The sequence below is a fragment of the Ahaetulla prasina genome, chromosome 13 (assembly GCF_028640845.1).
Source record: "Ahaetulla prasina isolate Xishuangbanna chromosome 13, ASM2864084v1, whole genome shotgun sequence".
Lineage (NCBI taxonomy): Eukaryota > Metazoa > Chordata > Lepidosauria > Squamata > Colubridae > Ahaetulla > Ahaetulla prasina.
In genome coordinates this window covers 14,001,631-14,025,083 of record NC_080551.1, presented here as the reverse complement: position 1 = coordinate 14,025,083, position 23,453 = coordinate 14,001,631, and the positions used below count along the sequence as shown (strand labels likewise).

The 23,453-nt window shown below is 39.9% G+C and overlaps 1 protein-coding gene and 1 long non-coding RNA gene across 2 annotated transcripts in view; both read right to left on the bottom strand.

The window, feature by feature from the left end:
• Positions 1–2,966: 2,966 nt before the first annotated feature.
• LOC131184571 (uncharacterized) lies at positions 2,967–6,366 on the bottom strand. Its single transcript, XR_009152001.1, has 2 exons — positions 4,398–6,366; positions 2,967–4,281 (listed from the first exon to the last, which is right to left on the bottom strand). It is a non-coding gene; the product is annotated as an uncharacterized LOC131184571 (long non-coding RNA).
• A 4,414-nt stretch (positions 6,367–10,780) lies between these two features.
• The window catches only part of ABHD2 (abhydrolase domain containing 2, acylglycerol lipase), a 38,888-nt gene continuing 26,215 nt past the window's right edge, over positions 10,781–23,453 (bottom strand). Inside the window, exons 5-11 of the mRNA XM_058156020.1 lie at positions 21,747–21,914; positions 20,167–20,350; positions 18,963–19,055; positions 16,219–16,329; positions 14,170–14,239; positions 12,582–12,666; positions 10,781–10,990 (exon numbers count right to left, since the gene is read on the bottom strand). Of these exons, the coding sequence (XP_058012003.1) occupies positions 10,797–10,990; positions 12,582–12,666; positions 14,170–14,239; positions 16,219–16,329; positions 18,963–19,055; positions 20,167–20,350; positions 21,747–21,914 (905 nt within the window). The 3' untranslated portion in view covers positions 10,781–10,796. The remainder of the gene's footprint in view (positions 10,991–12,581; positions 12,667–14,169; positions 14,240–16,218; positions 16,330–18,962; positions 19,056–20,166; positions 20,351–21,746; positions 21,915–23,453) is intronic.

Below are 23,453 nucleotides of genomic sequence, written 5' to 3'. Positions count from 1 at the left end.
CGTTCCCGACTCTAGGGGGCGGTGCTCATCTCCGTTTCAAAGCCGAAGAGACAGCGCTGTCCGAAGACATCTCCATAGTCATGTGGCCGGCATGACTAAATGCCAAAGGCGCACGGAACGCTGTTACCTTCCCACCAAAGGCGGTCCCTATTTTTCTACTTGCATTTTTTAAGTCCTTTCGAACTGCTAGGTTGGCAGAACGTGGGACAAGTAACGGGAGCTCATCCCGTTGCGGAGCAGTAGGGATTCAAGCCACTGAACTGCTGCCCTTTCAATTGACAAGCTTGGTGTCTTAGCCACTGAGCCACTGCGTCCCTTAAAGACACTTAAAGGTACATTGCAATTTCCCCAAATGTAAAATTCAAACCAAGAACTCAGAGAGAGACATGATCAGTTAACCTACTTATCCACATGTCCTCCGCTTGGGGCGATACCCCTTTGTGGTTTGTCAAGGCCATAAATGGAAAGCAAGAACGCTCTCCGAAGAGTAGTCCTTTCTGTTCTCCTGCTTGTTCTACGAAATCAGATCCGTAACGGTCACCCACTCTTTCCCTACCCTGCTCCACAAGGCTTAAAAATGCTAGGCTTGTTCGATTGGTGGAACAGGGATAACTCTGAAATAGAAAACCATTGGAAGAAACCTACAAGAGGGTCATTCATGAGAAGAGTTTGGCGCTGACTCAAGCTAAACAGGACGTACACTCTGAGGCTGCAGAGGGAAGTGGGGGAGCTTTCTGCCCACCTCCATAGCATAAATTCACTCTGGGAGACATTGAGAGAGGGGAGAGATGGGATCAGAAGTTCCTTTGCCATCTCTCAGACATTAACTCCCCCAGGAGATGGGCGAGACTGAGACCTCCGTTTCTCCAAGTTAGCAGATACCTGGGAACTGCTGAATTCCTTAGTTTTTCAACTTGTGGCTTGCTCCAAACCCAGACAGGGCATAATGATTTTCCCCCAACTCAAAGAAAATTTAAACATTCATTCCCTCCTCCCCGCCTTGAGAACTGGGAGAGGAATTTAAACAGACCCCTTGCAATCTAGCAATGTGATGTACTTATTTAATCAGGCCTTTAGAAGTCTTGTGAACATTGTCACTGTGTTTGTTGCATGCAGAAGAGAAACTGTTTTTCAAAAATCTCCTTTGTTGTATACAACTTTGCCTGGTTTTTTTTTTGTCTCGCATTCTGTTCCCTTCAAATTATTTTTCTTCCAGTTTACTGATATTTCCTAAATTTGCAGAGGCATGGTATTTTCAACTTTTCCTACTATTTTTTTAGGCTTTAACCATGCAGTGGCTAAAATGCTGAGCTTGTCGATCGAAAGGTCGGCAGTTCAGCGGTTCGAATCCCTAGCACCGTGTAATGGGGTGAGCTCCTGTTACTTGTCCCAGCTTCTGCCAACTTAGCAGTTCGAAAGCACGTAAAAAATGCAAGTAGAAAAATAGGGACCACCTTTGGTGGGAAGGGAACAGCGTTCCGTGCGCCTTTGGGGTTGAGTCATGCCGGCCACATGACCACGGAGACGTCTTTGGACAGCACTAGCTCTTCAGCTTTGAAACGGAGATGAGCATCGCCCTCTAGAGTCAGGAACGACTAGCTCATATGTGAGAGGGGAACCTTTACCTTTTACCTTATTACCAATCCTATTCTTTCTTTTTGCACTGAGCCGTACAGTTAATTGTCTCTTTACGGCATATAGGCATGTTAGCCAAATAATACAAAAATATACTAATCTATTTGTAAGTTCTTAGCTGATTTTATGAGAAATCTGGCACAGGAACTATCTGCAATAGGTGCTGTACTATGTTATTTCACATCACACTTCCTAAACTGGGAAACATACAAGTTAAATTACATTGCGACATTTCCAGTCGATTATAAATGGCGAGCTAAATTAAATGCATAAAATAACAAATTATGTATCTTCAAGATCATCCCTCTTAACATTCAACATTTGTCAACCTTAAAATGGGAGCATCCATTGGTTACCTTCTCCAGAGGTTTATGGTTATTATAATTTCAGACACAATAAACAATAAACTATGTCAAGTTAAAGTATGTGTTTGTGCAATGTGCATATTGAGCAGACTGGTTATTTGCATTTGTACAAATATTACATATTTGTATCGGAAATAACACCAATGAATTTGGCTCTGCCACCCAATAACAATTCTGCATTTGTTTGATTTTTTTGGTAGTTTGACCTCTGGGGAAAAATAAGGCATACAGGAAATCTAAATTCCAAGTCTGCTTTGTTGCTATTAGTTGTGAAGTCGTGTCCGACCCATCGCGACCCATTTTGTGATTTTACGGGGGAGTACGTTTTTTAACATTTTGGGCATTTAAATTAGTTTTTTTAAGGGATGTTTTTAATTATTGTGTGTATCTATATTTTATCTGCCTGTTCACCGCCCTGAGTCCTTCGGGAGAAGGGCGGTATACAAATTAAAATAATATTATTATTATTATTATTATTATTATTATTATTATTATTATTATTATTATTATTATTATTATTATTATTATTATTATTATTATTATTATTATCGCGATCCCATGGACAACGTTCCTCCAGGCCTTCCTGTCCTCTACCATCCTCCTGAGACCATTTAAGCTCACGCCGACTGTTTCAGTGACTCCATCCAGCCACCTCATTCTCTGCTGTCCCCTTCTTCTTTTGCCCTCAATCTTTCCCAGCATTAGGCTCTTCTCCAGTGAGTCCTTCCTTCTCATTAGGTGGCCAAAGAATTTGAGTTTCCTCTTCAGGATCTGACCTTCTAAAGAGCAGTCAGGGTTGATCTCCTCTAGGACTGACCGGTTTGATCACCTTGCAGTCCAAGGGACTCACAGGAGTCTTCTCCAGCACCAGAGTTCAAAGGCCTCAGTTGACGCTCAGCCTACTTATTACTCAAATCTACTTATTCCTGTCCAAATAAAGATAAATGATGAGACACCATCCGCGAACTTAGTTAACGTCTTTATTTTTTTTTAAGCAAAGAAATTCCATTGAATCAAATAACAAAATTACTGTTCTGCAATAGCCTTGATTGATCACACACAGAACAAAACCAACAACAACAATAAAAAGAAATATATCAAGGACACACTTTTCTAAACTGGAAAGATTAGCAGATTTAGAAAAAAATTGCATTGCTAGTTGCAAAACATCACCCCTCTCAGACAACCGGTTCAAACGACGAAACCGGTAGCGAGGATCACACACAAAAATTCCTTAGGGCAGCATTTTGATTTCAAAAAAAAAAAAAAAGGAATTTGGGATTGTGGAAATTAAGGGTTCCCATAATAGGTCACGGAATTCAAAATTGCCGATAAAAATAAAGCAGAATCGAAGTCCAACAGCTTTTTTTTTAAAAAAAGGGGGAGTCAAAAACGCTCAACTTACTCCAATAAGGCAGCTGCAGTGACACAAATGAAAAAAGCACAGGTGCAGGTCTAGCTTCCTGAGGTGTTGGGTCCCTCTATTAGGACATGTTCAAGAGGAAAAGAAGGAAAAAAAAAAGAAAAAGAGCGTAATAAATCAGGATTTCCCCTCTTTAAAAAATTGTGCTTTTTTTTTAAATCAGGAGAAAAAAGATTTCCCAAAACGCCTACATGGATTTGCTGTTAAACGCAACCCATTCTAAACAGCTGGAATGACGCTAGCTTGGAAGGTCAGAAAAAATAACGTATGGATACAACCCGTTTAGTGGATTAATTTCTCATACGTTTCAGGCAATGTTATGACTTACTGCTCTTGATATGAAACTGGACCTCTCTGGATAATGGCACGATTTGTTTGTACAAACCCAGATGTTACTGGGTACAACATCAAAACAAACGCAAAATAAACGCCAAGCCCTCAGATACAAGGTTTTTTGTCCACAGTTTGGGAATCCTGAGGGGGGGGGGGAAGAAAAATAGCCATGTTCTAGTAAGACTGGAATCCAGTAAAGCTGCTGGGACTTTGGTGGTCCTAGGACCGTGATGACGAACCTATGGTACGCATGCCCGAAATAGCACACGGAGCCAAGTCACCTGGCATACGCGGCATTGCCCATTCCACTTCCAGGTTTCTAGCGCACATGTGCACATGATGATCAGGTGACCTTATGCGTGCAACAGTGCAGGAAACAAGAAGAGCTGGTCTTCAATTTTCCGGGGGTGAGCATGTGCGCCAGCCAGCTGATCGGCTCGTGTGCGGCAGTAACTGGAAGACTTGCTTCCTGGTGTGCATGCGTGTGCTGGAAACCGGAAGTACCTTATCCCAGGGGTCTCCAACCTTGGTCCCTTTAAGACTTGTGGACTTCAACTCCCACAGTCCCTCAGCCAGCAAAGCTGGCTGAGGAACTCTGGGAGTTGAAGTCCACAAGTCTTAAAGGGACCAAGGTTGGAGACCCTGCCTTATCCAGCATGCGCATGCCCCCTGGGCAGCTTGTCTTCCTGCTCGCGGCCCTGACGAGTGCACAAAGTGCTCCCTTTTTGACACTCCAAAAAGGTTCCAAAAAGGTTCGTCATCAATGTCCTAGGACGTGAGGATCTGAAAGGAATAAAGATAATGTATCTTCTGGTAGACAAAAGAGGAAAAGGAAAGGGAATGGCAATTCTCTGTTCCAGCTTAGCCAAATGCTGCCCATGGATGCTTGTGCCCTTGAATGAAACCAGCAGAAAGAACAAAAAACGTTTAGAATGGAATACACATAATTCTCTAAGGAGATTCTTCCCCAGCTCCCCAGTTGATTTATTTTTATTTTACCATGAATCTCATCAAGGACACTTCAAGGAAAAGAAAAAAAAAGTGAGATAGACTTAATCAAATTAATTCCAGGCAGAAACACATATAGCACAAAGGTAGTTTTGCAAAGAACAAAGAAGGCGAAAGGCTCCGATACCAGCACAGCGCTGGGTGAGAATCCTTTCCATTTTAAAAGTGAGCAAAGAATTCTCCCCTCTCTGGTTGCTCTAACCAGCAACAAACTGCCTTTCGTTCCGATTAAGATTAAGGGTCTGCAGGAAGTGAACTAGGTTTGCTTATTAAGACCATCACGTTAACATATGCGAAAGAGATAGAAGGCGGGAGGAGAAAAAAAAATGATATGGACCCCTTCAATCTTCCTCTTTTTTTTGATTATCACTGCTAACTGCCAGGCTATTTATTCCGATTTACAAAGTCAAGCTGTCTCATTGAGGTATTTTCCTATGATAAAAAAATCCCACCCAGGGACAGGAAGCTCCGTTCTTGCACATCTAAAGGAAGTGAACAACAACTGAGCTCACATCGTTCTAACAATGTAATCCAAGCAAAAAAAAACACAAAAAAACGGTCTCGGTGTTTTTGTCTCTGTATGCGTGAGACAGTCTGGGATGTGTGCTTTTAAACAATTTTTTCCTTTTTTTTTTGTTTGACACACGTGTGCACATCAAGCAGGTTATCTTGAGATTAACACATCACTAACATTAATATGCGGTGGGTTGTATGACGTGGGGAACACCTGGTCACATACGCCTTTAGATCAGAAATTCAGAATATCAGAAATAGGCAATGCTTCTGGGGTCAAGCAGGCACTGATCTAGCTGCTATGCGAACAGCAGTGCCATCACTGGAAGAATAGGGCCAGAATTTTCAGCCCTGCTTAAAAAAAAAAACAATATACAGAGGAAGCTACCAGAGACTTAATGCACCAATGTTACAGTACTTGTTTGAAAAACGGCAGAGATAATGTGGCTGAATTTCAGCGATTGTTAAATGGAAAAGGAACAGCAGGTGAAATACGGTCTATTAGTTGGCTACTCTTTTTTTACACTTAGACCTAAGGAACACTTGTCAACTACCATGGAATTGGGAAATGCACATTTGACCCATCGCAAGGCTAACTTTAATGCAAAGACAAGCTGCCAAGACATTAATTCTAGCACAGAGGTTGCCAGGAAAGCGTTGGCTTCTATCTTTTGGTCAACTGGCAAAGCTGTTGGGCTGCAACAACAACTCACCAGGGGGCGCTGATGCAATTCCCAGCACTGCCTTCATTAAAAATGTATGAAATATATGAGCAGTAATGTCTCCAGATGCAAAAAAAAAAAAAAAAAAAAACCAACAACAAACAAAACAAAAAAGTTCAGTGGAACAATCACCAAATTCCGAAAATGCAAAGAAATTCCCTCAAAAACAATCTAGTCCAGAGGTTTCCTTTTAACCGAGTTTAAGATAAATGGTGGAAAAACAAAACCGGATTTGTTTCCAAGAACTTTCAAGCAATATTCTGTTTCGTTAAAATAAAAAAAAAGGTTTAATGTCACCTAGGTATATAAATGGGCAACCACCTTTTGTTGGTCAATTTCTCATCATTCCAATCTTTTCCTTACAGAATTATTTTTGGGGGAGGGGAGGGGGGTTTTAGAACTGAATTTACCACGATCTAACATGGGTTTCTTTTTCACTGATGCAGCAGAAAAGATCAAATTTGTGACTTAAAAGACATTTCTTTGACTGTGTGACTTACTGAACAGTTTTGATTTTCCTGATAATAACTGGGACATGCAAGGGTCTTATTACATTTACAGTATGGAGCAAGCAAACATTATTTTTCCAAGGGGTCGAGTAATTCTAAATGAATTTAAGTCATGAAAGCAATCCTCATTGAAATGGCTACATTATACAACTGCACAACCTTGCAGCCCAATGTCCAAAATTTAAACAAGGAAGGATTAAATTCCTTGTCTTATTGTGTACAAAATCTGCACCTGGTTGAATAGAAAGATAAAGGCAAACTTTACTCTCACAGTGTCTTCCAGCATAAAGGCTAGTAAGTGCCTTTACTTACAAGGAATTTTATAATTTTAATCCACAGCAATTATTTTATCAGCTGATGCTCCTTCAGGGTTGTTGAAATATATTATTCCCAGCCATTAAGGAAAAGCTATCAAGAATTGATGGGAGAGCACCAGATTAGAAAAAAAGCCTAATTTTATTACATTTATTTTAAATACAAAGCACACTAAAAGTTATTATCCTAAAGACGGAAATGATGAGAAATGGTGTTAAGATTCTTTTAGCCTGCTTTTTAATACATCGTTCAGTTGAGGAAAAATAAGTCATGTTCATTCCTATTTTATATATTGCAGCAAAGAAAACAGTTGAAACATCTCGGGTTTTTTTGTTTGTTACTTAAATGGAAATAAGCATTTGAGATCATTAAAATGTTCTCCTGCAGCTAAAAATCATATGCTTGTCTTGGATTTGGTTTCCAGGAACATAGCAAGAAATGCTAAAAATTAAAAAAAAAAAGGCAAATTAAGAAGACTGATAAGCAACCATGAAGTTTGCAGGGGAGGGGGGGGGGGGAAGAAAACTTAATTTTTTAAAATATGTGGTCTATGCTTCCTATGTGAGAACAAAATAGAATCTGAATTCACTTATTCGCTTAAGTCACAGAGTTTGTCAGGTCAAGACTGCTTTCAGCCTGGAGCACTTTAATTCCTGATGCGAGAAACCTCTGCTACAGGCAATTATTGCTCAATTAAAAAAAAACAAACCCAAAAAAATCCTCACAGACATAGTTACACTTTTTAGAATCTCAAAACTGACTGGGAAGATAGCCCATACATTTATTTTCAAGAAAGACTTCCTTAACAGTTTTAAAAAAAAAACAACAACAAACAAAACAAAAAAGTTCAGTGGAACAATCACCAAATTCCGAAAATGCAAAGAAATTCCCTCAAAAACAATCTAGTCCAGAGGTTTCCTTTTAACCGAGTTTAAGATAAATGGTGGAAAAACAAAACCGGATTTGTTTCCAAGAACTTTCAAGCAATATTCTGTTTCGTTAAAATAAAAAAAAAGGTTTAATGTCACCTAGGTATATAAATGGGCAACCACCTTTTGTTGGTCAATTTCTCATCATTCCAATCTTTTCCTTACAGAATTATTTTTTGGGGGGGAGGGGGAGGAGGGGGGGTTTAGAACTGAATTTACCACGATCTAACATGGGTTTCTTTTTCACTGATGCAGCAGAAAAGATCAAATTTGTGACTTAAAAGACATTTCTTTGACTGTGTGACTTACTGAACAGTTTTGATTTTCCTGATAATAACTGGGACATGCAAGGGTCTTATTACATTTACAGTATGGAGCAAGCAAACATTATTTTTCCAAGGGGTCGAGTAATTCTAAATGAATTTAAGTCATGAAAGCAATCCTCATTGAAATGGCTACATTATACAACTGCACAACCTTGCAGCCCAATGTCCAAAATTTAAACAAGGAAGGATTAAATTCCTTGTCTTATTGTGTACAAAATCTGCACCTGGTTGAATAGAAAGATAAAGGCAAACTTTACTCTCACAGTGTCTTCCAGCATAAAGGCTAGTAAGTGCCTTTACTTACAAGGAATTTTATAATTTTAATCCACAGCAATTATTTTATCAGCTGATGCTCCTTCAGGGTTGTTGAAATATATTATTCCCAGCCATTAAGGAAAAGCTATCAAGAATTGATGGAGAGCACCAGATTAGAAAAAAAGCCTAATTTTATTACATTTATTTTAAATACAAAGCACACTAAAAGTTATTATCCTAAAGACGGAAATGATGAGAAATGGTGTTAAGATTCTTTTAGCCTGCTTTTTAATACATCGTTCAGTTGAGGAAAAATAAGTCATGTTCATTCCTATTTTATATATTGCAGCAAAGAAAACAGTTGAAACATCTCGGGTTTTTTTGTTTGTTACTTAAATGGAAATAAGCATTTGAGATCATTAAAATGTTCTCCTGCAGCTAAAAATCATATGCTTGTCTTGGATTTGGTTTCCAGGAACATAGCAAGAAATGCTAAAAATTAAAAAAAAAAAGGCAAATTAAGAAGACTGATAAGCAACCATGAAGTTTGCAGGGGAGGGGGGGGGGGGAAGAAAACTTAATTTTTTAAAATATGTGGTCTATGCTTCCTATGTGAGAACAAAATAGAATCTGAATTCACTTATTCGCTTAAGTCACAGAGTTTGTCAGGTCAAGACTGCTTTCAGCCTGGAGCACTTTAATTCCTGATGCGAGAAACCTCTGCTACAGGCAATTATTGCTCAATTAAAAAAAAACAAACCCAAAAAAATCCTCACAGACATAGTTACACTTTTTAGAATCTCAAAACTGACTGGGAAGATAGCCCATACATTTATTTTCAAGAAAGACTTCCTTAACAGTTTTAAAAAAAACAAAAACGAAACACAAGTGCCTGCTATAATTAAAGTGTCTAGGCAGCAAAAACAAAAGGTAGAAGCAGTAAAGTGCTAACTATTATAGGGATTATAATGGAAGAGGGAAAATGACTGTTCAAACTGTAAACTGAAATATGCTGTTAAAGAACACCAAAGCGACAGTTCAAAACAGAACTGCGGTTGAAAAATAGTCTAATCGCTACGTTTCACTGTCCTAAGCAATCCAGATTTCCGAATGTGTGTTTGTGTGTGTGTGTTGTCTGTGTATGAATAAAGATGTGGCTTTTTTCCCCCACTTTCGGATTGGAAACTTGCTCAGTACAAAAATCTGTTTCTCTATTCTACAGCAGCAAAAATCCTGCTTCTCCACTGTATCTTTATTATTGCATCTCGCCCTAAATTGCCGATGTCACTAAGCTGAAAATTCAAACGAGCACCTTTGGACACAGGGAATTGCAGAAGCCACTAATAGTTAAGGCATACAGTATATTTTTTTTCCAAAAAAAAATAAAATAAAAAAAATCTACCTCTTTAAACCAAGACAATTGTGGCTTTCAAAATTTTACTGCACTGCTCTAGTAGAGCTGGGGAGGTGAAAAGAATTTGGATGTTTTATTTTCCTCCATCCTTCGCATATGAAAATTCTCTAAAAGAAAAAAAAAAAAGAATAGGCAACTTTACAGACTTCGATGGTCACTGGTTTGGTTTTGTTTTGTTTTCACTTACAGACAGTATTAAAAGGCCTGGGTTAGGAGCGCTCACGACTTTTTTAAATCTCAAAATAGAACGCCTTGTTTTAGAAAAGGCAACGATCAATAGGCTACTTGCTTGAACGTCAAGTAGTTAACCGAGTTGGGAATCTACCGTCCAGTCCCCCCCCCAACAAAGCTTCTTACTGTGGAAAGCCCCAGTGAGAAAAAAAGCAAAGCATGTGATTGAATGCACTCAAGTCAGAATTCTGGGATGATCCAAACGGGTTTTTTCGAAAACCCTTGAAATGCATCCAATGGGGGGGGGGGGGGGACGAAATTCCAGAAATTCAAATTCCCCACCGTTCTCTCTTGCTTTGCAAACGGCTGCACCGATGGAGGGCCCCGCAGAGACAATACGATCGGTGCTCTTCCGCAGATATAGAAAGTTTCCCTTTTCTTAGAGGTGGCAACGAGGTGAAACATAACCACAGAGAAAGTACACTTCTATCTCACTAGGCAAAGTTTTTTTTTTTTTGCAAAAAAACAACCAGACGAGGTTACTCTTGTTTTCTTGGAACAGTGAAAAGTGTGAAGCGTTGGAACATCTTGAGTCTTTCCGAGATGTTCGGGTGTTGCAACTGGTTTTGAAACCTTATCGTAAGCTACAGGTGGCAACCCCCAGGAGACCGGACGGGTTTTGTCCCAGCGTTGCCTACCAGCTTGCTCCCAAAACTGTTTCAAACAGCAACACCTTGTGTTTCAGCTCTATTTGGCATGAAACACTGCGGTCAAATGCCTACATTGAAGATGACCAGGCTTGGCCTAGGAAAAAGCAGGAAGGAAGGAAGGAAGATGAGAACTAAGTCGGAAACAACCTGAAAAGTCTTTGGGATTGTTTATTCTTGGCCGGACGATTGTTCCGTATCTGAGCAATGAGATTTATTCTTCTCCCACTGACAGATGGCGTCTGCGTATTGCACCACAAGCTTATCCATCCAAGTGAGGGGCTCAGGAAAAAGGACGGAGCCCTCAAAGAATCCCAGGTGGCCCCCGTGCAAGGGTAAAACAAACATGACGTTCTCCTGTTTTTCTGGAAAGAGTAAAAAGAAATGAAGTTTAGAAGGGCAATCTCGCTCGCTTTGGACTTTGCCGAAGTCTAGTTTTCCAAAGTTTTGTTGTTTTCTTTGCTGGGTTAATGGGAAGCCACAAATGATATACCGTGTTTCCCCGAAAATAAGACCCTGTCTTATATTTTTTTGAACCCCAAAATAAGTGCTTGGCCTTATTTTCGGGGAGGTCTTATTATTTTGGGGCGTGCGGAGCAAGACAGGGCTCCTTTTGCGTCTGTCTTCCTAATCAGAGGAAATGGCAGAGACCGGCTGCGCATGCGGTTGAATATTTTTGGGGAGGGCTTACTTTCGGGAGGGGGGGAGAGGTCTTATTTTAGCACCTGCGCTCAAAAGTCCAATTGGGCTTATTATCCAGGGAGGTCTTATTTTCGGGGGAAAAGGGTACCAACAGCAGTCATTATATCCTGATAAAAAAACCTGTTTCAGTCAAAATGAAAGCCAGGAAATTATAGAAATCAAACTCACTTTTGGTATTTTATTCTTGATGAATGTATTTTATTCTCCTTATGTACACTGAGAGCATATACACCAAAGACAAATTGCTTGTCCAATCACACTTGGCCAATAAAGAATTCTATTCTATTCTATTCTATTCTATTCTATTCTATTCTATTCTATTCTATTCTATTCTATTCTATTCTATTCTATTCTATTCACTCTTTTCTACACTGCAAAGTGGGTTGGCATCCTACAAAGCAAACCGTAACGTGTGAAAAACTCATGGACATTTTTTGTCCCGTGTCATCTCCTTTTGGCCAAAGCTGTGAAAAGAAGTCACAGCCTGCTTCCATGTGACCCAAAGGCCTACAGGTAGTCTTTGACTTACAACAATTGGTTTAGCGACCATTTTAAGTTACAACGGGACTGGAAAAAAAGGGACTTATATGACACTTGTGATTGTTGCAACATCCTGTGGCCACGTAGTCAAAATTCAGGCGCTTGGCGCCTGGTGTGTATTGATGATGGTTGCAGTGTCCCGGGTCACGTGATCCTCTTTTGCGACGTTCTGACAGAGTCAATGGGGGAAGCCAGATTCACTGTACAACATGTTATTAACTTAACAACTGCAGAAATTCACTGAACAATGCTGGCAAGAAAGGCCGTAAAATGGGATAAAGCTCATTTAACAACTGTCTCGCTTAACAACAGAAATTCTGGGGCTCAACTGTGGTTGCAAGTCAAGGACTGCCTTTATTCTGTAGGGCGTTACTGTAAATCAAATGAGTGGTGCGGTGGCCTAGAGGTGGAGCTCTCGCCTCACAATCAGGAGGCTGGGAGTTCGATCCTAGGTAGGGGCAGATGTTTCTCTCTCTGGGCACGATGAGAATATATCTGCTGAATATAACTCTGCATTGGCGACAGGAAGGGCATCTGGCCAGTAACCACCAAGCTCCATTCAGTTGCCCAGCAAGGGATTATGGTGTCATTAAAAGATGATGATGATTACTGTAAATCGAATCCAAAGAGAAGTGAGAACACTGAGCTCATCTTGACACGTTCTACATTGTAGTAGGGTTGGAAAGAAAAGTTCAAGCAATGGTTGGGCCTTACCTGAGAGGGCTCTTGGGATTGTTAAGAGGCTATCATGCACCAAAGGGTCATCAGCAGCATTAACCAGCAAGAGGGGAACAAAGATCTGAAGACAGAAAAGAGCAAGACGTGGGTTTTGACTGATTTATTTCATTAAAAAAAACCATGCATTTTACTCATAATGGAGGGCCATTGCTTAGGGAGACCTGAACATGCAGAAACTCACATCCTGTGAACAATGTTGACTTAGAGAACTAAGTTATGAATGAAGAATACAATTCAGCCTGTATTTGTCCCAATGTTTTAGTTACTGGTTCAGTAAGAATGCTTAAATTGTTACGTTACTAATTATTATCATTACTATAACAATTATCTAATTCTTTAGATAATCATCATCATAGGATTTCTACTGTACGTGTGACTGGTTGAATTTTCTGAACAGGAAAGAATACAATTCTGGGTCCCTTCTGCTGTTCATTTAAATGGCATTTATTTATCTATTAAATTTATTTGCTGCCCATCTCATTTCAAACAACTCTGGGCGGCTTACAACATAATCAGCATTAAAAAAAATATTAAAAACATTCCCTAGGAACAGACCCTAATGGTATTCAACCTAGGTGAGGGAAAGGCAGACTTATACCCAAAATTATATCTAAACTAATTCACAAATACACCCTCGTGGTGTTCATCTTCTTCCACGAGTTTTTCCCCCCCTTGAGAAGGGCTGGGGAAGAACACATGAAAAAGCCAATTTATAGTCATACTTGATGTGAATAAACTGCAACATTACTATTACAGAATTAAGCAGAAACTTCCTAAGAGTGAGGTCAATTAACTGGTGGAACAGCTTGCCTTCAGAAATCATGGGCACTCCATCACTGGATGTTTTTAAGAGGAGAGTGCATGGTCACTTCTCTGAAGTGGTGTAGGTTCTCCTGCTTGAGCAGGGGGCTGGACTAGAAGACCTCCAAGGTCCCTTCCAGCTATTCTATTCTATTCTATTCTATTCTATTCTATTCTATTCTATTCTATTCTATTCTATTCTATTCTATTCTATTCTAGTCTAGTCTAGTCTAGTCTAGTCTAGTCTAGTCTAGTCTATTCTTCCCTACCCTATTATTCTATTCTATTATTCTATTCCATTCCATTCCACAAAGATTGATTTGAATGTTTTCCAGGGGCAACTACTTGCTAATATACCAGCATGAGGGTCACCGAAAATAGACAGAAATTTGTGCTGTACAATTTCATATGAATTATTCAGAAGTTTGAATCAGGATATGAAAAGAATAAATCCAATCAAATTTATTTCCAGTTCCAAAATTTCCTTGCTGCTTTCTATTTTCATTACCTTACTCTACCATAAACTATATACTTCCCACAAAACATATAACTTTTTAAGCTGATCCTATAAAATCCTCCCTAGAATTATTCTAGCACCTGTATTGGCACTTGGCCAAATATCCACGTGCATCTTTTCTTAAACGCACTGAAGAAGCTGCACTCCATCTTCTAACCAAGTCTAAATGACCTCTCCCCCCCCTCCCTATTTTTTTTTCATTTTAACCAAAACAATAAATATTAATACATGTTATGATAAACTTACTCTGTGCAAGTAATGCAGACAACTCTCTTGTTCATAATATTCTCTCAGGGAGCTGTAACCATGAAATTTTCTATGACCAGGAAAAAAAGAAAAGAAAACAGAAGCATGGGAAAGATTTAGTGAATTGTAATTGAATCACTGACGATGGGGCGGGGAGAGAGAGAGGGAGGGATAGATAGATAGATATAGATAGATATTTAAAGCACTTGGAAACCATGAATTCTTAGACAGAAAATCAGCTCAAGGAATATGAGCCAGCCGTTCTCTAGAAAGTGCTCAGCAAGTTCTGGCAAACCACTTCTGAAAACTTTGCCAAGAAAACTGTCAGGACTTGTTCCAGGTAGTCTCCAGTAGTCAAAAACCGATATGAAGGAATAGATGGATAATTTCAGATAATCTCTCCTAATATCTCTCCTAAACCTCTCTTCCCACCTGGACTACTGTAACGCTCTCTACATGGGGCTCCCCTTGAAGAGCACCCGGAGGCTCCAACTGGTTCAGAATGCGGCCGCGCGGGTAATAGTGGGAATAACCCGAGGCTCCCATGTAACACCTGTCCTGCGCGAGCTGCACTGGCTTCCGGTGATCTTCCGGGTGCAATTCAAGGTGTTGGTTATCACCTTTAACGCACTCCATGGCATAGGACCGGGTTATCTATGAGACCGCCTGCTGCTACCAATAGCCTCCCATCGACCCATGTGCTCCCATAGAGGGGGTCTCCTCAGGGTGCCGTCGGTCAAACAATGTAGACTGGTGACACCCAGGGGGAGAGCCTTCTCTGTGGGGGCTCCTGCCCTCTGGAATAAGCTGCCTCCGAGGATACGTCAACTTCTTGATCTCTGGACCTTTCGCCGCGAGCTAAAGACCTTTCTATTTCATCGTGCAGGGCTGGCTTAATGAAGTTTTTTATTGGGGTTTTATTATAGTCTTATATTCCTTCAGTTTTTAATTTAAGTAGTTTTTATATGTTTTTTAACTTTTCTGAGTTGTGCTTTTACCCTGGTTGTAAACCGCTCTGAGTCCTTTGGGAGAAGGGCGGTATATAAATTAAATAAATAAATAAATAAATAAAACATTAAATATTTTTTTTCTGTTGAATCAGCTCTGCCTGGATAAATTAATCCTGATTAGAATGCCAGTTCCTCCTAAGATGCTATAAGTTTCTGCCTTGTTGCTGAATAAATCTGATTCAGTTATAAAAGATAACGCTCAAGTGGACCATCTTCTAACTGAATTCCTAAAAGTCGGATTTCTTTTTTTCTACTGCAATTGAAGAATGCTGCTGCCTAATTGATTAAAAAGGTCCTACCATAATGATGACATGTTGGTTCTGTAGGACTTCTAAGCAACTCATCTGTCAATGCTTCCCTCACTATATTTATAACATCCATGGACCAAGTAAAATTTGAAAGCATGGATTCTTTCAAAATAGTTACATGCTTCACATTAATAAAACTGTACACCAAGCAGGTGTTTAAAAGCATCAGAGAATAGTACAAGAGGGAATAAATCCTGAATTAACACAAAGCACTACCCTAACCCTAACCCTAACCCTAACCCTCTCTAAGCAGTTTACAGAGTCAGCCTATTGCCCCCAACAATTTGGGTCCTCATTTTACCCACCTCGGAAGGATGGAAGGATGAGTAAACCTTGAGCCTGGTGAGATTTGAACTGCCAAATTGCAGGCAGCCGGCAGTCAGCAGAAGTACTTGCAGTACTGCACTCTAGCCACTGGCCACCATGGCTCATTGCAAACTTTTCTAGCAAAATCCTGAATTTACAGAAATGCAGAAGAATCTTAACTTTACAGCTTAATCATTCTATTCAGCCCTGTAACTTCACTTACACACAACACTGCTATTTATAGCATACTGAGAGCTACAGTTTAAAAAAATCATCCTGCAGCAAGTGCAACTTCAAATGAACCCCAATAAAGGGTGGCTGAAATTAAGGCACGGACACATTAACCAGAAACTTCCTTTTCCAGTAATCATGATAATGCTAAAACATTTATGCAGAAAATTCAACAATACTACTTTCTTGCGTACCTCATAATGCTGTCATCAATTTGCATGAGAGACGTTGCTGTGTGAAGTCTGCTTAGATCTGTTTCCATTAAATTTTGTACCTTTCTTGAAGTTTCAGCAAACAAAGCTTGTCTAAAATACATAGGGGGAAAAATGCTGTTGTTATGCCCATCACAGGCATCAGAGGGATAACAATATTTGCTAACTCTGATGTCATGATTATCTGAAAAATGACTTTATAGATAGCAATAAATTAAACGTCCGTTTAATGTTAAACTCAAATCTTTTTCAATTTGTCCTTTGGAAAACCAACATGAAATTTGATACCAGTATGTTTGTTAATCAAACAGAAGGATGGATCAGAAATCTAGACTTTATAAAACTGATCTTAGCTTCGACAGACTCCAGCCGAAACTGCCATTCACTTGTTAAAAAGATTTCTGGCCAGACATTTTAAGATGAGTTTCTTCACAGATAAAAATATTTACTGACAAAACCTCCCATATGTATCCCTCAACTTTATTGAGTAGTAGCAAGAATAAAAATGCAATTTCAAAACTGTAAAAAAAAAGAAAAAAAAGAAACACAGTCTCTGAGTTTTACAAAATCAAATCTATAAACAAAAAACCCCTTGAACTTTGATAAGTTTTGGAATACAGAAAATAGAACATAGTTGAGGATGCCTTTTTAAAAAAAGGTAATGTACTATGTAAAGCTTTATTTAAAATGTATTAGAATAGAATAGAATAGAATAGAATAGAATAGAATAGAATTTTTTATTGGCCAAGTATGATTGGACACACAAGGAATTTGTCTTGGTGCATATGCTCTCAGTGTACATAAAAGAAAATATACGTTCATCAAGGTACAACATTTACAACACAATTGATGGTCAATATATCAATATAAATCATAAGGATTGCCAGCAACAAAGTTACAGTCATACAGTCATAAGTGGAAAGAGATGGGTGATGGGAACGATGAAAAGATTAATAGTAGTGCAGATTTAGTAAATAGTTTGATAGTGTTGAGGGAATTATTTGTTTAGCAGAGTAATGGCCTTCGGGGAAAAATTGTTCTTGTGTCTAGTTGCTCTGGTGTGCAGTGCTCTATAGCATTGTTTTGAGGGTAGGAGTTGAAACAGTTTATGTCCAGGATACGAGGGATCTGTAAATATTTTCAATATTTACAGAATATTTAAATATTTTCATAATTAAATATTTAAATATTTTCAATATTTACAGAAAAAAAATATTTTTTTTCATAGGCAACAATGGGTCGTAGGCGTTTTAAAGAGGACATATTGCGCTATAAATAATAAGGCATCAGGCTGGACTTATGGTCGTCTTAAGTGTGTTTCCTCGCGATCAATTACTAAACAGAGATATGACAGTGCTGATCAATCAAATAATTCACTTGGAATAGTTACTTCAACATATGTTGTTCACCAGAGAAATCTGGCTTGATACATTAGAGCGTAGAGACCATTAGAGACCCTGACTGTGAAGGAACTAAAGAGCTGAGAACAAAAGGAGGACTGTGGGCCATATGTGTGAGCTTTGTTCTCTGTACTTGTAGAGCACAAAACATTTGGGGAAATTTGGCTTCGGGGGTTGCACGACCGCACAAAAGATCTATTATGGAGATAAAATGTTTTTGGCAGATTAACAAGATATCCTTCAGATTTGCGAAGGATTGCTTGTACTTAAGATCGGGAACGCTTTTAAAATAGGGAGATTAAAATATCTCGCAGTTGTCAAAATGTTTGGATATCTGGGACAAATTAAGTAGATTCAATACCCTGTAAACCATAAGAGACTCTTAATGCCCTAAAGATTTTCCTTCCCACTGTTCCTTGCCATGAAAGCCTTGAGGAAGAATCACCGCAGCAATTACAATTATTAGTATTCCATACAGGTCGCTGACCTAAAAATATGCCAAAAGTATTTTTTTTTAAATTCTATTTTCCAGTCTCCAGTCATAACAGACTATTTCTTAAGCTAAATGCCCTAGTTTTCATCCAGATGAATCTAGTGAATAATCTATCCAACCTGATTACGGTACTTTTCGAAGTATAAGACACACTCCCGCCCCCCAAAAGAGGGTGGAAAGCAGTGGTGGGTTGCTACCAGTTCGCCTCGGATTGGGTGAACCAGTAGCGGCAGCAGCAGGAGGCTGCATCCGCACGCCCACATGCTTCTGGGCAAAGTGTTGCGCCCGCCCACCCGCAAACCGGTAGCGACAGGTTTTGAAACTCGCCCCTGGTTGAAATGTTGGTGTGTCTTATACACTGAATACAGCCATTTTTGGCCTCCCAAAACTCCGCCTTGCATGTCCCGTTTTTGGCAAAAATGGGCTCTAGAGAGTGCTCCTGGGGGCTGGGGAGAACAAAACTGTGACACGTGGGAGGGAGGGGTTGGGAGGCCAAAAATGGGCTAGTTTTTCCCAAAAACGGGCCCGTTTTTGCCCTCCCCAGCCCCCAGGAACAGTCTGCAGGCCTCCCAAACCCTCTGCAGGCCCCGTTTTTGCAAAAAAAAGGGACATGCAGAGAGTTTGGGAGGCCTGCAGAGTGCTCTTGGGGGCCAGGGAGGGCAAAAACTTTTTTTTTATTTACCTTTTCGAAACCTTGGTGCATCTTATACTCCGCTGTGTCTTATAGCCCGAAAAATATGGTAACTACCTTAGCTTGGGGCAGTAAAAACTGCAATCCACTCAACACAAGCATGCGGTATATTTGAGAGCAAAACAGGTATATATTCCTGTACCTGTGAGACAGGATGATTTTCTTCAGGTTGTCTGCCATGAGGAAATTGTAAAATCTACGGCACTGATCCCACTGCATGAAGGTTTCTTGTGCCCTAACAAGGATAGAGGGGGAAATAAGTAAATAAAACCAATTAATAAAAGTTATTGTTAGGTTATGTTGACAAGAGGCTAACTTGCAACATTGCTCTTTAATTTTTTTTCCTGAGGAGCGGGGGCACCAATACAAATAGTCCTCATCTTATGACTGGTCCTAGTGAATAATGCAGTGTTCCGTTAACAACTAGGGAAGTGTTTCTCAACCGTGACAACTTTAAGATGAGTGGACTTCAACTCACAGAATTCCTTGCTGGCTGGGGAATTCTGAGAGTTGAAGTCCACCCAATGTAAAGATGCTAAGTTTGAGAAACACTGAACTAGTTCAGGGGTCTCCAACCTTAGTCCCTTTTAGACTTGTGGACTTCAACTCCCAGAGGGACCAAGGCTGGGGACCCCTGAACTAGGGCATTCGTTTTATGACCGTGTTCGCTTAATGATAGCTGCAAAAAAATGTTTTATGACGGAAACGACATGCAACCGTAATGTGCAATCTCCATTAGAGTCGTATGTTGAGGATCAACCATAGCTCCAACTTAGGCAATGGCACAGAGAAGTGCTATTAAAAAGTCAACCATTAGAGGGAACAAAACCCTCAAAAACAGGAATAGGAAGCTGCCAACAACTTTCAAAAGAAAAATTCACGAAAAGAGTGAATGGTCTTATATGGTCTCAAAGGGTCCATTTCTAAAATCAATTGAATGATCAGACGTTGCAAAAGCTGGCAACGTACATATAGGTAAACCCCAGAATTCTGACTAAATGCTAAAAATTCTGAAAGCTTTGGAAAGCCACTATTTTAAGTGGAAGAGTAGCAGGCAGAAGTATAATATTTCAAATATTTTTCTCACTTTTTTTTCTTTAAATAAATTTCTAACTGCAGAGCCACCAGGGTTTCAGATCTATCTATGTGAAGAACGTATAGCTGAAATGTTGCCTTCTATTGTCATAATTTCTGAAAAGACAGTATCTTGAAAAAGGATCAGAAAGGGGTAGTAGGTGGAGTACAAGGTATGTAGAAATGGTTTACTTCCTCTACACTCAGCTAAAGCTCTTAGCAACCATACTCATTTCCTGCCCTACCACAACAAAGCTCATAAGTCAACTTACCTCAATGCGCTATACCCCTGGCACACACTGACACAACAGAGCACCCGTTCCTGGTTAATGTGAGACTCCCCAAGATATTTGCACACTATATTTCCACCCAGGCTAAAGCCAACAACAACAAGGTTGGACTGAGGATATGTCTTCTTGATGTAGGTCACCATAGCGGCAAATTCCCAAGTGCAACCTATGAAACAGGGAAGACAAAGACATGCTGGCTGGGGAATTCTGGGAATTGAAGTCCATGAGTCTTAAAAGTTGTCAATCCCAAACGGAACTATAAGTTCCCACATTTCTTCAAAACTTCTATATATTAAAAAAAAAATCTAATCATAGCTAAGAAATGATGAGCATTTTAAGAATCATAAAACAAGATACAGAGGATAATAACATGTAGTGAAAACCACATACTATGAATACGGATAGTATTCTATTCTTAAGGACTTGTCATTGCAGTACAGAATTTTCAGGTGTCAAACCTGAATATAGTTAAATAAAGCATAGGAGAAGTAAAAGATAGAATAGAGCAGGGGTCTCCAACCTTGGCAACTTTAAAACTTGTGGATTTCAACTCCCAGAGTTCCTCAGCCAGCTTCACTGTCTGAGGAACTCTGGGAGTTGAAGTCCACAAGTCTTAAAAGTTGCCAAGGTTGGAGACCCCTGGAGTAGAGCATTACAGTAACATTTTGATTGCTCAATAACACTCCAGAATAATCTCCTGAGGCTACAGACTATAATTATTATTTTTTAAAGTGATGCCAAAGGTTTACACTAGAGATTTGAAATTATCATGGTAAACAACAGGAATACAAGGAATGGCAGGAGCCAACAGGATTTCAATGGAAAAACAAATTCTTCCCTTTGGTGTTAACTCCTATCCCTTGGGTTTTAAGAAGTATCAGCCGGTGCTACTCTCCAAAAGTACTGTGGTTGAAAAACTATGTCTTACTCCCTTTTCTGGCATTATAATCTAAGTCAACTGATACCACAGCATTGCATGTATATTCCTAGGAGAAACAGTGCTGTCTTTTCTCTTCATGCACATAGAAATATGCACATCAGTGGCGGTATTCAGCTGGCTCTATCCAGTTCGGGCGAACCGGTAGCAGCGGCTGCGGGAGGCTCCGCCCACCTGCCCAATGTCATCACGTTCCCTTTTTTTACCCTCAGCGCATGCACGGAAGGCCCTGTGCATGCACGGAGGTGGCATGAGCTAGCAAAGTGAGCGCGCCCATATCCGCGCGCACATTTGCAAACCGATAGCAAAAGTAAGCAAATACCACCCCTGATGCACATGTTGAAAAAGGTCTTTTTTCATTGAATTACCCTTCTGTCATATTTTCTTCCCTTAGAATGTTTTAACAACATGCTCATGTTTTCTAACAGACCACAATCCTGGTTTGGATTCACATGATCAGATATAACCAAGCGAAGCTCCTCAGGGCTTACTGTAAAAATGTGAGCTGAGCCATTTGAAAGTTTACTGATCAAATCAGGCCCACCCATACCTTTGGCACCAGGAACACAGGCACGCTAGGAACTAATGCTAACGGCAGAAGATGTAAGAGTGAGCCAATATTTACCATAAGTGAACATGCGTGGCGAAGTCAGTTCAATATTTGGGAGGGCCCCAAGGTGATTCAACACGGCACATCGGTAGCCCTTCTTTTGAGCATAGTCCACAAAGGTTCTGATGTACTGCTTCTCACTGTGATTAGCTATTCCAGGGCAGATGACCATTGTGATATCTTCTGGAGAATAAAAACATTGGAGAAGTTGGATATGGAAGATGCAAAATGACATTTCGTTCGCTAATTTTTAGTTTATGGAAACTAATTTTAGAACAAAGCAATTTTTACGTTCTCTTTCTCTCTCTCTCTCTCACACACACACATACACACACTTTTGCTAAGAATGTGGTAATTTATTATGTTACAGTACAACACAGGGAGAGGAAACATGACAAACTACAGGGAGTACAACACAGGGAGAGGAAACATTAAGCAACTTCAGCTTGTTTACCCAAGCTCTTTATAAAATGACCCAGAATTTATTCTGACAAGTTACTGCAAGCATCAATTAACAGTCACTGACTAAGGCAACTTCTCTAAATGGGACCAGCTGTTAAAATTCCAGAAAGAACTTGTTTTTTTTTAATCCCCTGTCTTTATTTATCTTATAGCTTATAAAGCTTCATTAAACTTTTCTTAAAATTAATTTCCGCAAGCAGCAGCAACCACGGGAAAATAAAAGCACGCATGCGCGCGCACGCCCCTAGAATGTTTGTCCTCTTTTTCTCAGAAAGGCTTTCAGAAGCAGTTTTCCTAATTGGACGCCTGTCAAATGTGAACTATAACTTTTAAGCTGTCATAGTCACTGGCTCTGGTAGCACGGAATTCTCCCATTACGCTGGAGAAGTTTCAAATTTGAGGTAGTGGTTTTAAAACAGCTCGGGATAAGCTGCAGAGATAAGCTTCTTCCATCTGAACCTCTTATGAACGACGCCGGTATTACTTACACCTCATGACATTTCACCCCCCACTTCCCAAGACTATTCTTGAGGAGAAGGAGAAAGAAGATTGGATGAGAAGGGATTTGTTTTTTGGTCTGTATTTTTCACACCTGTGTGACATAATGGAAAGTAAGGTATCCTTTGGGGGAAGATCAAATAAATACTTTCTAAGCAATAATTAAGCTACGGTTAGGAGCGCAGTGTTACGCGTCTTGCTGTTCAAGGTTCTGCTGCAGTGGGAAACAATAACTAGCCACGTGTTATTCTGGCAAAAGGGAATACGCTGGGGAAGAGAATATCTTTAGACATTTGGTAGAAGTTTCCAATACACTTGGATACTTCAGACCCAGTGGAGTACTTTCCCTTCAAATGGACAACTTCAAGTTATATGATTAGGGTGGATTCTCTCAAGCAAACAAAACAGGTTTCAGATTTAATTAAGCTCCTTAAGACTGCATTCAGTTTTGGTCGCCACAATGTAAAAAAGATGTGGAGACTCTAGAAAGAGTGCAGAGAAGAGCAACAAAGATGATTAGGGACTGGAGGCTAAATGAAGAACAGTTGCAGGAACTGGTATTAACCATTCTGTTTTCTTCTGAAACTTTTCTTTTCTTGGATTTATCCATGGTTGGCCTACTGGGGGTTGAAAAGCCAAATAAATCACGTGCTGGCAGGTGTCAACATATTGGCAGTTCTGACACATATTTTGAGTGACAGGGAGCCGCAGCAGAGTGGTGAAAGAGCCACATGCGGCTCCAGAGCCACAAGTTGCTGACCC